The 16708-nt window shown below is 41.4% G+C and overlaps 1 protein-coding gene across 1 annotated transcript; it reads left to right on the top strand.

Annotated features, from left to right (window-relative positions):
- Positions 1-1662: 1662 nt before the first annotated feature.
- On the top strand, positions 1663-13845 carry GCSH (glycine cleavage system protein H). Its single transcript, XM_041772887.1, has 5 exons — positions 1663-1893; positions 6903-6982; positions 8012-8075; positions 11864-11995; positions 13715-13845. The coding sequence occupies exons 1-5, from the start codon at positions 1746-1748 to the stop codon at positions 13810-13812; spliced, it is 522 nt and encodes a 173-aa protein (XP_041628821.1). The 5' UTR covers positions 1663-1745; the 3' UTR covers positions 13813-13845.
- Positions 13846-16708: the final 2863 nt, after the last annotated feature.

Below are 16708 nucleotides of genomic sequence, written 5' to 3' on the forward strand. Positions count from 1 at the left end.
TGAGATATGGTCCACAGACTGATATGTGACCTTGTTTTTCCCACCAAATGCTTTAGTCGAGCTGGGAATAAATATTTTAGGGCATGTAGGATACTCTGTTGGTTTATACCAAAACAATAAAAACAGAATGTTGACCTTATAGAAGCTAGCCAGGATCTGGAGTTTGGAGAAGACCAGTGAGCCAGTCGGCCTCCCAAAGGAGGCAAGTACAGCAGAGCTTAAGAGCAGCGCACCATGAATCCGACTAGAGGTCGAGTCCTGCTACTGCCACCTAGTAGCTGCTTAACTAAGCTATGAATGCTTTCCCCACTCCTTTCTGGGCAAGTCTTTTTTTTTTTTTTTTTTTTAATTTTTATTTATTTATTTATGATAGTCACAGAGAGAGAGAGAGAGAGAGAGAGAGAGGCAGAGACAGAAGCAGGCCCCATGCACCGGGAGCCCGACGTGGGATTCGATCCCGGGTCTCCAGGATCGCGCCCTGGGCCAAAGGCAGGCGCCAAACCGCTGCGCCACCCAGGGATCCCTCTGGGCAAGTCTTTTAACCTTTCTAAGCCTCCAGCTCCTCACCAATGAAATGAAAGTAATAGGTATCAGAACGGGGTTTGGAGAGGACTAAAAAGGTAATGTTTGCACTGTCCTAGGCACATAGCAGGGGAACGGAAAATGCAGCACGACAGCCCTTGCAAGCCACTGCACAGACTGCTGACGACAATGCCCGTTTTGTGAGGGACGTGGAAGCTCGGTGCAACAACACGAGTCTCCCAAACAGCCCTGCGCGCGCACACACACACACACACACACACACATTTAGGTGGCCACCCCCGAATAATGAAGATCTGGAGCTTAAGATGTTTTTCACTCTGGGGTTTCTTTGCTGATTCCCGCCCACTCCAGTTAATTTGTGTTGATGTTGAGGCCTTTCCCAGAACTTATTTTCTGTCTCCTTGGATGGGGCCATGCCTTCTGCCTTTCTGGAGGGGCCCCGGTCACAGGGCTGGCTGGGTAAGCAAGGACCTGCGCACGCTGGGATTGCTCCTGCATTGGCTGACTGGCTCCACCCAATCAGGCAAGTCCTTGCACCATTATGAGCTTCATGATTCGGTCTGTCCGTGTGGGGGACCCAGGCCTCTTGGCATCTGTAAAGTAATAACGTGGGTTCCCGGACTGTTTCCAGCATTTTGAAATGTCAAAGAGACACCACGTGTCTGAACTCCTTTGGCCAATGCCCCACTGTCTTCTTCGGAATGACTCCGCGTAGACCTGGCTCTGAGCCGTGCTCCGGGTGACCTTGATCCTCCGACAGGCCTGGGGACACCCTATACCTTCCTTGAGACCTCAGGGCCCCACTGCCACAGGAATGCGCATCCCGCGAAGCCATCGCCGCCGGGAACCCCTCCCGCGCTACCGGAGCGTGCACTCCCGGGCCAAGCGGCTCCCGGGTACGAGGCCCCGCCCCGCCCCGCACCACGGCCCAGGCCCCGCCCCTCGCCCTCAGCCCCTTCCGGCCGCGGCTCCTGCTCTTCTGCATGTCCCCGCCCCTCCGCGCGCGCCGCCCTATCCGAGGCCGCGCCCGGCCCGGAGTTCCCGCCCCCCCGCCCGGGCCCCGCCCCCCGCCCCGGCCCAGCCGGCTGGCTCCGGCTTTCTCCGGTCCGCGGCCGCCCAGGCCCCGGCCCCGCCCCCGCCCCCGCCCCCGCCGGCCGGGGCGCCGGAGCCGCTCGCACTGCGCCCTCCGCACCTCTGCGAACATGGCGCTCCTGGCGGTGCGGGGCGTGCGGGCTGCGGCGTGCAGCCTGCGGGTCGCCTCCGTGTCCGCCGCGCCCGGCCTGCCGCGGCCCTGGGGGCCGAGGGCGGACGCCGTCCGGACGCTGCGCACGGGCCCCGCTCTGCTCTCCGGTAAGCGCGGGCGGGCACGTGGGGGCGAGCGGGGCTGCGGAGGGCGACGGGCCGACCGCCGGGGTCGCGGGCTGCGCGGCCCCTGCCCCTGCGCCTGCCGCCTCCGGGTGGCGTGGCCCACGCCGCAGCCCTGGTGCTGCGGGCCGGGGAGCGCGGGGCACACGCGCGGCCGCCGGGGGCGGGCTCCCTCGCTCGCCGCTGGAGGACCGCGCAGCGTCGCTAAGCCCCGCGCCCTCAGGTGGTGATGCCGCGGGTGCGCGTCGATAGGCCTGGAAGCGGGGCATGGTAGGCTTTGGGTCGCTGAGAGCTCCGAGGTAAAGTCGGAGCAAGGGCACTTCAGGAAACGAAAGCACTGGCGCTGGATTTTTACTAGCAGAAAAGTGAGCATGACTTTGAAGGCTCCGCTGTTTCCTAAAAACAGTGCGATGAAGTCTTCTGGACCCTCCGACGTTCTGCGAAAGTCCGTATCGGGTCCTGAATGTGTTGGGACAGAAATGAGGGCTCACGCGGACCTGGGGTTGAAATAACCGGGGCCCTGCCCACGACCGCCTTGGCTTCTGTGCTACTTTGCGCTTTAGCGCAGTTACTGCAGCAGGAAAAGTTTCCTCACTGCGAGCCCCAGTGCATGAGACGCCACCTGCGCCTCCAGGAATTGAGGCTTCTTAGGGATGCGTGTAGGTCTGTGATGGCCGTTGCCTCATTAATTTCACTGTTTTAGAAACCTGTTTGGAAATGGAAGGTTTGATAACATTTACTCCAGTCCGAAACATAAAGATGCTTCTCTGTGGTTGCTAACACTTTCCTTTAGTTCTGTTGGTGACACATACCAATAATTACCAATTTGAATACAAAGGGAAAGCATATCGCAGAGAAGTGAATTTCAAGGCACCTTTTTTTTTTTTTTTTTGGTTATTCAGTGTTGCTGGGTTTTTGCACTTTCCAGTTACCTAGTTAAATATTGTCTAGAATATCAATACCCATGATCTGGTGTTCAACCAGGGTTTCTTTTTTAATATTTTTTTTCTTTATTTATTTATGATAGTCACACAGAGAGAGAGGCAGAGACACAGGCAGAGGGAGAAGCAGGCTCCATGCACCGGGAGCCCGACGTGGGATTCGATCCCGGGTCTCCAGGATCGCGCCCTGGGCCAAAGGCAGGCGCCAAACCGCTGCGCCATCCAGGGATCCCTCAACCAGGGTTTTTAAGAACAGAGGCCCAAATTCCAATTTCAGCCCTACCTCTTACTAATTATGTGATCTTGGGCAGAGTCACTTAACTTCTTAGTCTGTTTTCCCTCTATCATAATAGAGGTATTATGATAATACTTCTACCATACAGAGTTGTTGGGCGGATGAAATGAATTTGGTAAATGCTATTAAATATTATAGAATCAAGTAGGTAGGGGATCCCTGGGTGGCGCAGCAGTTTGGCGCCTGCCTTTGGCCCAGGGCGCGATCCTGGAGACCCGGGATCGAATCCCACGTCGGGCTCCCGGTGCATGGAGCCTGCTTCTCCCTCTGCCTGTGTTTCTGCCTTTCTCTCTCTCTCTCTGTGCAACTATCATAAATAAATACATAAATAAATAAAAATTAAAAAAAAAAAAGAATCAAGTAGGTAAAAATTGGCCAATTTTTGTTATCCGACTACTGACTTTATTTATTTTTTTAAGATCTATTTATTGATGAGAGACACAGAGAGGCAGAGATAAAGGCAGAGAGCAGGGATCACACCCTGAGCCCGAGGCAGATGTTCAACCACTGAGCCACCCAGGCGCCCGTGACTAGTGATTTTAAAACACATACTTTTTTAAGTAGGCTCCACACTCAGTACTGAGGCTGAACTACAACCCTGAGATCAAGAGTCATATGCTCCAACTACTGAGCCAGCCAGGTGCCCCCTGATTAGTGACTCTGAAAGGAGGAAAATGCAGACTTTTCATGAATTACTGAAAACACCTCATTTTGAAGCCAAAGATGTTTTTAAAGGCTCAGTAAGAAAGTAATTATTTACCTGACCTGTCCACTTTTATCCTATTGGGCTGAGGGTTAAAGGAGAATTAAACTAATCATTGTCTTTAGCCTAAATAGCTTGGCCTTGTAAAGAGTCTTGCAGACTTTAAATTAAGTGGGCTTGCGGGCATTTACCTTACTAATCTTGCTGTCTTTCATATAAACTTGTGGTTGCTCATTTGCTAAACTGAGTGTGAGCAACCTTATTCCTAAGATTATCTTTACAATTAGGCAAGATGGCAAGGCTCAAATTGATACGCAGTCTCAGAGAAGTCATATTTATAGTTGTCCATTTGTTGCTTTATTTTTTTAGATTTCGTTTTATTTTTTTTTAAAGATTTTATTTATTTACTCATGAGAGACCACAGAGAGAGAGAGAGAGAGGCAGAGACACAGGCAGAGGGAGAAGCAGGCTCCATGCAGGGAGCCTGATGTGGGACTCAATCCCAGGTCTCCAGGATCACACCTGGGGCTGAAGGCGGCGCTAAACTGCTGAGCCACCCGGGCTGCTCTAGTTGTTACTTTTAAAAGGTATAGATTTAGGGGATCCCTGGGTGGCTCAACCACCTTCAGCCCAGGGCGTGATCCTCGAGACCTGGGATCAAGTCCCACATCGGGCTCCCTGCATGGAGCCTGCTTCTCCCTCTGCCTGTGTCTCTCTGCCTCTCTCTCTCTCTCTCTGTCTCTTGTGAATAAATAAAATCTTTTTTAAAATTTTTTCAAAAGGTATAGATGTAAACTTTTCATAATTGGTATTGTAATCAGCCAATTCTGGAGTTGTAACCATGATAGGGAGAATTAAGTGTTGTGTAGCCACATACCTATATAGATAATTTGGTCAGAATCTCCTTGACTTAATTAAAACAAAGAATTACTTCACTCACAAACTTCTGAGTGGTAAGCTCTGTGTTAGAACTGAGAATACAAATAAAAATGAAATAAGCAATGCTCTTGCTTGCTTTGTGCTTCATCTCCTTCCTGGGGAGAATGGACAAAAGGACTATATGTGTAGCTCCTTAAGTGCTGTGTATTGTAGGGCCACGGTCCAGGGAGAGTGGTGCAGAATGCCGTGGGAGCCAGCTGGAGGCTACAGAAGGCTTTTTGGCAGAAAAGAGCTTCTCAACTTGAAGTAGTCAAGAAAAGGCAGGGGGGTGGGGGGTGGTGAGAATTCCAGTCAGAACACCAAGTAGAAACTTTGCAGAAAGATCAGATTGACCTTAAGTATTTAGTATTTCAAGTGGAATGAAGCAAAGCAAGTTCCTTTGTGACATTTTAGAAATTCTTCCAGTGAAGACTATGAAATTAAAAGTTTTTTTAATGATTAGGGGGAAAAGAAAGCAGTAAGTTACATTCTGCTTCTAATCATAGCTATGTGATCAAAGCAATTTAATGCTGTTTTAAGTATAACTATCTTTTGGATAAAGAATAAGAGTGAACCAGAAAGACTTACTCTAAAAAAGCATTTGAATTGATGAACCATTGTCTATTAATTTCTGATGCATTAGTTTTGGAAAAATACTTGGCCTCATACTGTGATACGTATATTTAAGAAAATAGCATATGCTTTTTAAAAAATATTCTTTATTATTATTTTTAATTTTTAAAATTATTTTTTAAAATTTATTTGTGAGAAACATGGGGGGAGAGGGGGGCGGCCAGAGAGGCCGAGGCAGACACAGGCAGAGGGAGAAGCAGGCTCCATCCAGGGAGCCTGACATGGGACTCGATCCCCCGTCTCCAGGATCACGCCCTGGGCTGAAGGCAGCGTTAAACCGCTGAGCCACTGGGGCTGCCCCCAAAATTTATTCTTTAAAGCAAGTGCTCTGACATTAAATTCTAAATAGCTTTTTTCACATCTCTCGAACTTTGGTCAGTCTTTTTTCCTGGCCATTGAATGTGGAGCAGAGCTAGACTTTCCACCAGTTAATGCCTTAGCTCTGAGGTGACTGTTGAGTTCTGATCTTAAAGTTTCTTTAAATGATAGTGACCACTTTCTTCAATGGCAGGTTGAATTCAATTAAAATGGAATTTTAAGGGCAGCCCCGGTGGCCCAGTGGTTTAGCGCTGCTTTCGGCCCGGGCCTGATCGAGTCCCACATCAGGCTCCCTGCATGGAGCCTGCTTCTCCCTCTGCCTGTGTCTCTGCCTCTCTCCCTCTCTGTCTGTGTGCCTCTCATGAATAGAAAATAAAATCTTTTTTTTTTTTTTTTTTTTTTTTTTTTTCTGTTTTTTTTTTGTTTTTTTTTTTTTTTTTTTTTTTCTTTTTTCTTTTTTTTTTTCTATTTATGATAGTCACACACATAGAGAGAGAGAGGCAGAGACACAGGCAGAGGGAGAAGCAGGCTCCATGCACCGGGAGCCCGACGTGGGACTCGATCCCGGCTCTCCAGGATCGCACCCTGGGCCAAAGGCAGGCGCCAAACCGCTGCGCCACCCAGGGATCCCGAAAATAAAATCTTAAAAAAAAAAATGGAATTTTAAGAACTTAGTCAAATTATAATTGTTGCAGGTCAGTTTCAGTTATGTAAGATTCCACTTTATAACCAAGTTGCAGTGAAGCCCTCTTCTGTCAATTTCACCTAAACAGGCACATTTTTTTTTTCATGTTAAATCATTTATGAGCATTATGAGCATTTGTGCTTCCTCAACCCAAGTCTGTCTACAGAGGGACAGACTACCTTCTGTAAGACAGACCAGAAATGAATAAGTATACATAGTTTATATGTTTAATTTACACTAATGTTGGAATAACCATATCTCCAAAAGATACACAAGGTATCCATTCACATCAGGCCATCTTTGCCTAAATGATACTGTTGAGAAGATATTTTGTCTTTTCATGTGATCTGGTTTTTCCTCAGCAGTATGTTACTAAAAGTCGGTGTCAGTGAGTCAAACACAAATACTAGAGAAGTCTTGCCTTTTGACAGTATTGATATGAAAAGTGCTTTTTAAGAAGTGATACCACTGCTTTTCTGAAATATTGGTCTTCTATTTTAGTGCGTAAATTCACAGACAAACATGAATGGATAACAACAGAAAATGGTATTGGAACAGTAGGAATCAGCAATTTTGCACAGGTATTGGATTGTTTTGAAATACTTAAAACAGTCTGCTCTTGCCTAAATTGGATTGTCTGCCTTTTAAAAACTATTATTCTGCCCCTTATTCTTTGTTTTGATGTTTAAAGAACATCAATCAAGTAAACAAGCAAAATATAATTTAGGGCAGTATATAGTGTTTTAAGAGATTATTAAAAGGTTAACAATTATAAGTAAACATACCTTATTCAAGAAAGAAATATGTTTAATGGTGTTGGGGCAGTTAAGGGAAAAATAAGAGAAACAGAAGGCCTGGGATGTTGACAGTGTTTTGTGGATAACAAAACATATGCACAACCAGGGGGCATGAAGAAGGAAAACCCAGATTGGCACAGACTAGACAAAGGCAAACCTTCTATTTAGCCAGTCTTTTTCTCTTAATTTCGCTATTCCCAGTGATCCCATATTGTATCTTCACTGGCCTATGTGTGGCCCAGTACACGGTACTGTGTACAATACGGTACAGGCGCTGTCTTCACCTCCTCGGTTTATTTATACGAGAATCACCTACATGGGAAATTATACACAAAACAGTACATGATGGATGGTGATCTGAGTAGCACAAGGGTTGTAACTCCCCTGATGGAGAGCTGACTTCTTAACTTGGAGTCAAGGTCTTCAGGGAGTACCAGGCCTGAGGACGATGATTTACAGATCAGTGGGTAGGATTTCAGCAAATACAGCAGGGGAAATGGCCTAAGCACAACTGCAAAGATGGAGGAGCACAAGGTGTGTTTATTCTCAGAGGACCTAGAATATTGATGGGATGGCTTGTGACAGGAATGACTGCTGCTTGTGGGCCAGGCTAGCTGGCAGCCTGTTTTCTTGCAGGTCCTGAGCTAAGAATAGTTTTGCATTTTTGAAGAGTTGTAAGAAAAACAAAAGAATGTGGTCCCTCGAGTGTAAAATAGGAACTATCTGAATTATAGAAGGTTAGTGTTTGGCTTGTTCCTATTTACTAGGAGGTTTAATTTGATTTCTTAGAGGTCTGTGTTTCGTTTGTTTTAGGAAGCTTTGGGAGATGTTGTTTACTGTAGTCTGCCTGAAGTTGGGACAAAACTGAACAAACAAGGTGAGTATTTTTCTCATCTTGGCATATTATTCATGCCTTAAGTATCTTTACTTTGCATAACAACCTGTTTACACTTAGGATCAATTAGAGTGCTTTTTACTCAAGTAATAGAAAACTCATCTAAAAGATTGAACAGTTGGAGTTTATTCTATCTCCTTCAAGAAGTCTAGAGATAGATGGAAACAGGATTGTCTTAGTGGTATAGTGAAGAGTCATCAAGGACATGAATTCTTTTCATACTTTTTCTGCCTCAGTGTGCCAGAGGTTACAAAATGACAGCAAAATCTTCAAGCATCACTTTCTCAAATGGCCGTATCCAACAGTAGGATGAGAAGGTAAAACCTGTTTTTCCTTGGAGGCAGTAAACAATCTGTTTTTCTAAGTATCTTTGACAACATTGGTCATATTTTTTTCTGCTTAAACTTTCCCCATCATTTATCTTGCTTTGAACTTTTTCTTCTTCCTGGTTCTCAGTATCCTAGCTGGATATGTTATATATTATTAGGTCATATCCATTTTGAAGGTCTTCACAGGAACCTTTTCCAATGTCACTATAAGACCCTTGTTGTGATTGATAATCTTTATCTGTCCATTTTTCTTGTTAGAGAACAGTTCTTATTTCACTGAACATTTTCTGAATATCTCTTAATAGCAAGTGAGCAGCATAAACCTGCTGTGTTTAAAAAACTTACATTAACATAAATATATCTAAACTAATGAATGCTCTTTAAACTTTCTGCTAAGGCTTTTAGAAAATTGATGTAAAATTTACATACAATGAAAATGCCTGAAGTGTACAATGAGTTTTGACAAACATAAACACTTTGTAAACCTTGCCGATTGAAAAACCCTTCTCAAGACAACCTGTTCTGATTTCTGTCACCATAGATTAATTTGCCTGTTATTTAACTTCATTTAAAAGGAACCACACAGTTTTTATATTTTATCTGGCTTCTTTTGTCCAATATCATGATTTTGAGATTTATGTTGAGTGATCAGTAGTTCATTATTGCTGAAGAGTGTACTATTATATAGCCTTTTAATCCTTTGTTGATGGATTTGTGTTATTTCTAGTTTTTAGCTGTTAGAAATCTATAAACTTTTTTTAGTAGAAATCTTTCTGTAGATGTCTTCATTTCTCTTGGGTACATACATATAGGAGTGGAATTTCTGGCATGTAGTATAGTAGTTGTATGTTTAACTCTATAAGAAACTGACAAACAGCTTCCCAAAGTGGTTATACCATTTTACATTCTCACCAGCAGTATGAGAGAGTTCTAGGCACTGCAGATCCCACAGTGAGATAACAAAGTGTTGTTGAGCAGCCTTCCATGTGCTTTTTGCCACTCACATCTTTTTTTGTGTTTAGTCTCTAGTCAAACCTTTACCAAATTTATTTGAGTTGTCTTTTTACCATTGATTTTTAGGCATTCTATATATTCTAGATACAAATCTTTTCAGATCTATATATATTTTTTTCAGATCTATATTTTGTGAAGTTTTGTCATAGTTTATGATTTTGCCTTTTCATTTTCTTAACTGTTTTTTGGATAAACTTTTAATTTTTAACATGTCTAAGTTACTAATGTTTTTATTTATGTATAGAACATTGTATATTTTCTAAGAAATCTCTTATTCATTGATTCTTAACAGTCCCTTTATTTCATGTTCATATCTTTGTTTTCTTCCTTCAAGTTAGACTTAATTTGCTCTAATTTTTCTGACTTCTTTAGGTAGCAAATTGGGGCTTTTTAGTAAGTACGTTCTTTACCCAAACTGTAAATTGCATCTCCCTTGTAGTGAGTAGCAGCTAAAATCTAAGTTTAATTCTTTTAGGCTTCACTGGGATGCCAGCTGTGCGTGCATGGTTCAGGCATCATTCAGGGCCTAGACAGAGTTTATACATAGGATTTGGGGCTCTCCCTTTTAGTCTCTCTCCTTACGATTTCCCACCTCACTTTCTATTAGTTATGGTGGCCTCAATTCGTCTTCTGGTCCCTTACACCAATTAAGACTGAGATTTCCTCTTAGAACTTTGGCTGCCCCAAATGACATAGATTGGTGTCTTGTCTTCAGGCTAAATGCCATTTAAAAAAAAAAATCACCACTATTGTCCCTTCTTTCAAGTGTTATCTCCTTTCCATGAATTGACTGCTTTTGTTCATTTTCTAGTGTCTTTAGAACTCAGAGATCATTGATTTTTTTAACATGTTCTTTGTAAATGAGACCTAAAGATAATGATTTCCTTCAAAGCACTATTTTAGCTATATCCCACAAATTTGGGTATATTGTATTCTCAGAATCATTCAGTTCAGATCACTCGATGTTGTCCCACAGGTGACTAAGGCTCTGTTAATTTTTTAGTCTTTTTTAAAAAAAGGTGCTCTTTGTTCACATTAACTGACCCTTTTGCTGTTATTGCTATCCAGTGAATTTTATTTTAGATGTTATACTTTCCAGTTCTAGAATGTCCACTTTTTAAATTTCCATTTTTTTTCAATTTATTCACGAGAGACGCAGAGAGGCAGAGACATACATAAAGGGAAAAAGCAGGCTCTTTGTGGGGAGCCTGATGCTGGACTTGATCCCCAAGACCCCAGGATCACAAACCGAGCAAAAAGGCAGATGCTTGGGATCCCTGGGTGGCGCAGCGGTTTAGCGCCTGCCTTTGGCCCAGGGCGCGATCCTGGAGACCAGGGATGGAATCCCACGTCGGGCTCCCGGTGCATGGAGCCTGCTTCTCCCTCTGCCTGTGTCTCTGCCTCTCTCTCTCTCTCTGACTATCGTAAATAAATAAATAAATAAATAAATATAAAAAAAAAGCAGATGCTCAACCACTGAACCACCCAGGTGCCCCCGCCCCCAATTTTTCATTTCTTTGCAGGTATTCCCCCATGTGTTTATACATGATGAGCTTTTTAAAAATCTGAAGATAATAGGTTCTCTGCTTATCCCAAAATGTAGGTCTATGGGTCATCTCTTAACCATAGCCCCCTTTTTTCTAGGATTTCAGCCCTCGGTTCTAGCCACCTTGGCAGGCCTACATTCCGTCCTCTGACCCCTCAAATAAGACTGGTTTTACTCTGTGTTCTAGTTAACACTGTGCATTTTAAATGGGGTTGTTAGTACAAATTATATGAAGGAAGATCTCACCCAGTTTGCCCCCCCACACACCTTTTTAAAGATTATTTATTTATTTATTCACAAGAGACACACACACACACAGGCAGAGACACAGGCAGAGGGAGAAGTAGGTGCCATGCAGGGAGCCTGATGTTGGACTCGATCCCAGGTCTCAAGGATTACGCCCCGGGCTGAAGGCAGCGCTAAACTCCTGAGCCCGCCAGGCAGCCCTGGGCCCCCTTTTAAGGATTAAATCCACCTTTGGTCACTCTTCACAGCCTTCATATGGTTGTTTTTCATCTTGTTTAGAGTTTATAATTGCTATCTGCAGGAAGGCTGGTCTCATGAGGTACTTCACCATTACTGGAATCTCCTGATACTTGCTTTTTAGGAGCCACAGTAAATTAAAAGAAAATTGAGTTTTATACTGAATGAAAGCATATTTGGTATTCAGATATGTCACCATTTGTTGTTCATTCCTAAAACAGGTCCACTTTATTGAGATATTTATACCCTTCTCATAGGTGATATAAGCAGTGGTTTTATTTTTAAATTAAAGATATTTAGAATGTGGTATCATCCTGAATCAAAGGTGACTACTTCTGTATTTTATATTTTCAGGTTATTGACTTTTGATATTTAATGTTTAAATTTTCTCAATTTAGATGAGTTTGGTGCTTTGGAAAGTGTGAAAGCTGCTAGTGAACTCTACTCTCCTCTATCAGGAGAAGTAACTGAAATTAATGAAGCTCTTGCAGAAAATCCAGGACTTGTCAATAAATCTTGTTATGAAGATGGTAAGTTGCTAGAATTTTTTTCAAAGGATTATTGCTGCAGTTAACATTTAGAATTTAAAGCAAGCTTCAGCAGATTATAACTTCATCTTTTTGCACTTTTGAAACTAAGTAGTGATGTTGTGCTTTAAAAAAGGGAAACACAGGTTAACTGAATATGATTAACTGAATATATAAGGTTAGGTTTAAGATCTCAATAAAAACATCGCCTTATTCTTCAGAGTTCTTAGTACTAAGCTGTAGTAGACTCTTCATGAACACTTGCAAAGTATTCACCTCTTCAGACATAAAGTGTCCAATCATATTGTGTGATGTAGGTGGTAACAGAATAATACCTATTCAATCAGTTTTGTCACATTTTCATCTTAATAACTCGGTGAAATGCAATAGCAGCAGTTTTCTCCATTTTGTCCATGAATTGCAAAATTAGGATTAGTTTGTAGTTCTCTGTTGCCTCACCTAACCCTTCTAACACTAGTAGTGCTTTCTGCTCCCTGTTCCCCTTCACCTCAGCAGTTACAGTATCTGTGTTCCTTTTGTTAAAGCTAGCTATCCCTGGTCTTATATATTTGGATCTCTCAATGTTGTTGATGGTTATGACAACTCAAGGCTTTTTTAAAAAATTTTTTTTAAAGATTTAATTCCAGTATAGTTAATATATAGTGTTTATATTAGTTTCTGTGTACAATATAGTGATTCAGCAATTCTGTACATTACTCGCAGCTTATCATAATAAATGTATACTCTTTAATCCCCATGCCATATTTAACCCATCCCTCCACCCACCTTCCCCTAATAACCATCAGTTCTCTGTACTTAAAAATTTTGATTCTTAGTTTCTCTCTTTTTTTTTTTTCTTTGTTCATTTTGTTTTGTAAATTCCACATATGAGGGGTGTCTGGGTAGCTCAGTCGGGTAAGCATCCGACTCTTGACCTCAGCTCAGGTGCTGATTGGAGCCATGAGTTCAAGCCCCATGTTGGGTCCATGCTGGATGTGGAGCCTACTTTAAAAAAATTCCACATGTGACTGAAATCATATGGTATTTCAGTGTGGTATTTCAGACTGACTTATTTTGCTTGACATTATACTCTCTAACTCCATCCATGTTGTTGCAAATGGCAAGACTTCATATTTTTCTTTATGGCTGAGTAATAATCTGTTTTACACACACACTACATCTTCATCTACTGATGGACACTTTGGCTGCTTCCATAGTTTGGCTATCGTAAATAATGCTGCAGTAAACCTCGGGGTGCATATATCCTTTCAAATTAGTTTTTGTATTCTTTGGATAACTACTCAGTAGTGCAATTAATGGATCATAGGTTAGTTCTGTCTTTAACTTTGAGGAACCTCCACACTGCCAATGGCTGCACCAGTTTACATTCTCAACAGTAGTGCACAAGGGTTCCTTTTTCTGCACATTCTCATCAACACTTGTTTTCTGTTTTTATTTTAGCCATTCTCATAGGCATGAGGTTAAGCATTCTTAATCCATTATAGTAGAATCTATTCTGGTTTTCTTTTCAATTGTGATATGCAACAATATTAACTGAATTCTTAAGGCTAAAATATAAAGCTCCTTGAATAAATAATGAGTGATTTATATAAAGAATACTAGATCAGTTTTGAGGCACTCAAAAATTTTACATTTTGAATGAATCTGACTTTTATTCTTTAAAAAGGTAATTTGGAATATGATACTTTTTTTTGGTTGCAGGTTGGCTGATCAAGATAGCACTCAGTAATCCTTCAGAACTGGATGAATTAATGAGTGAAGAAGCATATGAGAAATACATAAAATCTATTGAGGAGTGAAAATGAAACCCTAAATAAACTAGTATGAAACAACTTAATCTAGCATAGTTGTCTTAAATTAGTGGTGCATACAGGATTTAAAGAGCAACTATTAGCAATATCCGTGGAAAAAGAAACTACTTGCAATAATGCTAATGGAAGAAAACACCCTTAATTTTACAATGATTGCAGATAAACACAATATGCATCTTTTTTGCAACACCTTTGGATTATGCTAGGCTCCAGTTATGATACTCAGAATCCTGAAATTATCTGTGGTTAAAAACTAGTTATAAAAAATTATGTAATTCAAGGATTTGGGGTCAAAATAAATAATCTTTCCATTGGAAATAACTGGCAGTAGAGAAAGGTTTGTTAGTCTTATAGTGTCAGGTAAGGAACAATACTACCTTAATTTTGCAGCATTACTGCACTTGCTGGTGCTATTTTTATACAATGAAGCAACAGCCTTGCAGGAAGAGAAATAGTTTAATAATAAAATCTTCAACTTTGTTAATCATGGTTTTTTTGTTTTGCTGTTAATATTTCATTGAGTGACTCTGCTAGTATTTGTGAAAATGCTAATTTTAACTTATGGAAAGTTATTTTTTAAAAGGAAATTTAAGCCATAACAATGAAAGGTTTCAAGAAAATGTTTCCTTTTAATCACAAATCTGGTTTTTCTTAAAGACCTAATTGCCTGATAGCATCAAGTACCATTTTTGGTCATCTTTAAGAAAGCACTGACTTTGGTGGTTTTTGTTTTGTGTGTGTGTGGTTTTTTTTTTTTTTTTTTTTTTAATGCTGCCAAGTTAAAAGATATAAGAGGAAAACAAGGAAAAGTTTAATAAGCATAACATATGGCATCCTTAAGAAAGTAAACCACATTCATGTTTAAGTAATGGGAACAGAAATGGGCATAGTGAAACTTTTTAAGAGCTCACACACTGACTTAGTAAATATCTGCTTAAGCAAATTTACAGTGCCCAGTGGTATTTTTAAGTAGCTAGATACCATATTCTCTAAGCCAAGTGTAATAAGCTGATATTTTGATGGGGATATGATAATATACTCACACACAACTATAAATATATATAAATACATAGACATAGCAAGAGCAGACATACTTCTATCATTTTTCCCAGTTAGTGCCAGAAAAGGGATATATTCAAATACCACTACCTTCTGATGGTGAATAAACTGCAAATGTGAAAACCTAGAGGAAATATGTAAGTAAATAGCAAATCTTTCTGCTCAGTAGAAACAAACCATCCTTTAATGGCCATGTCACTGCTGAGCTGTATTTTTGCAACCTTATCAAAGTGTTCAAAATATTTTTGGTAACTATCTCCTTGTTTAATTATTAGTCAATTTTTAATTATTAAAAATTAATTTGACTCTCCTTTGGAAATAGAAAAGAATGAGTAACAATTACATAGATTTACTCTTTTGAAGTACTCTCATACATTACTTCATGATGATTAAAGCAATATCCAGGGGCACCTTAGTTGCTCAGTTGGTTAAGTGTCTGACTTTGGCTCAGGTCATGATTCCAGGACCCTGGGATCGAGCCCTGCATTGGGCTCCCTGCTCAGAAGGGAGCCTGCTTCTCCCTGCTGCCACTCCCCATGCTTGTGCTGTCTCTCAAAAAATAAAATATTTTTTTAAATTTTTTTTTAAAGATTTTATTTATTTATTCATAGAGACACAGCTAGAGAGAGAGGCAGAGACAGGCAGAGGGAGAAGCAGGCACCATGCAGGGAGCCTGATGTGGGACTCAATCCCGGGTCTCCAAGATCACGCCCTGGGCTGCAGGCAGCACTAAACCGCTGTGCCACCGGGGCTGTCCAAAAAATAAAATATTTTTAAAATAAATCCATATCCAGAGCTAGGTAGGACAGATCCATAAATACTACCATTTCACAGAAAAGAAAGGTAGCAGGGATGATAAGACACTTAAAGAAAGCTGGGCAGCCATGGTTAGGATTTTCACATTTCCTGGTGCATTCTCTTAATTCCTTAGGTAATGTTACTACAAAAATACTTAAATTGGAATAGGGGTGGTAGGGAGGGAGGATGAAGGTTCTTAAGAGGGGAAGCAAGCAAAAATGGCAATTCTAGAATAAAAGTTCATCAGTGATTATAATCTAAAAGAGATGGGCAGTTTTTTATTCTCCCATCCTTTCTCAAAGACACACTTGCACTGTTAGACTCCCTCTGAACTTTTTCAGAGCCAAACGGTATGGCAACGTGTTCTTTTGCTATTTAGAATACAGAACCATTTCAACCCTCATTTCTATTATAATGCTGCCAAAAATACCAGGCATTCGGTGGCCCTCCAAAAAGTAAATCAACAGAGAATTTAATTTCTCTGACCTCATATTCCTTTTGAATGGTTTTGGTTTTAATAGAGCAGTTTCATAAAGGTTTAAAATAATGCTGATAATTTAAACTCAAGAAATGGAAAAAGTTACTCTAAAGGTATTAAATTTTTTTGATGATCTTAAAAATTTTATCACTTCCCCGAGTTTAAGGACGCTGACAGCCTTAAGTTTTAAGAAAAACTACTATGGGCGCCTATCCAGGGGATGGCTCAGTTCACTGAGTGTGTGATTCTTGGTTTTGGCTGGGGTCAGGATCTCAAGAACCTGAGGTCAGCCTGCATTGGCTCTGACCTCAACAGGGAGTCTGCTTGAGATTCTCTCCCTCTCATCTCTGTCGCTCCTCTTGCTACTGTGCTCTCTCTAAAATCTTTAAAAGAATTATGCTAATTGTAATTGTCCTTATTACTGCTTAACATTCAGACCCAAACACATATGCCTTCCTCAGAGAGGGCCTTCACTTTACAAGGAGATTAAATTCTTTATTCCGTGCAAAATGGCTTTACAACTCACCACCTACCCCCATCAGTATTCTT

This window comes from Vulpes lagopus, chromosome 10 (assembly GCF_018345385.1).
Source record: "Vulpes lagopus strain Blue_001 chromosome 10, ASM1834538v1, whole genome shotgun sequence".
In the NCBI taxonomy this organism is placed as follows: domain Eukaryota; kingdom Metazoa; phylum Chordata; class Mammalia; order Carnivora; family Canidae; genus Vulpes; species Vulpes lagopus.

Bases quoted from the DNA above. Each gene is read 5' to 3' on its own strand.
- GCSH (XM_041772887.1), top strand. From the start codon at position 1,746: ATGGCGCTCCTGGCGGTGCGGGGCGTGCGGGCTGCGGCGTGCAGCCTG. The intron at 6,983-8,011 runs GTATTGGATTGT...CGTTTGTTTTAG, and splicing joins GAATCAGCAATTTTGCACAG to GAAGCTTTGGGAGATGTTGT. The intron at 8,076-11,863 runs GTGAGTATTTTT...TTCTCAATTTAG, and splicing joins GACAAAACTGAACAAACAAG to ATGAGTTTGGTGCTTTGGAA.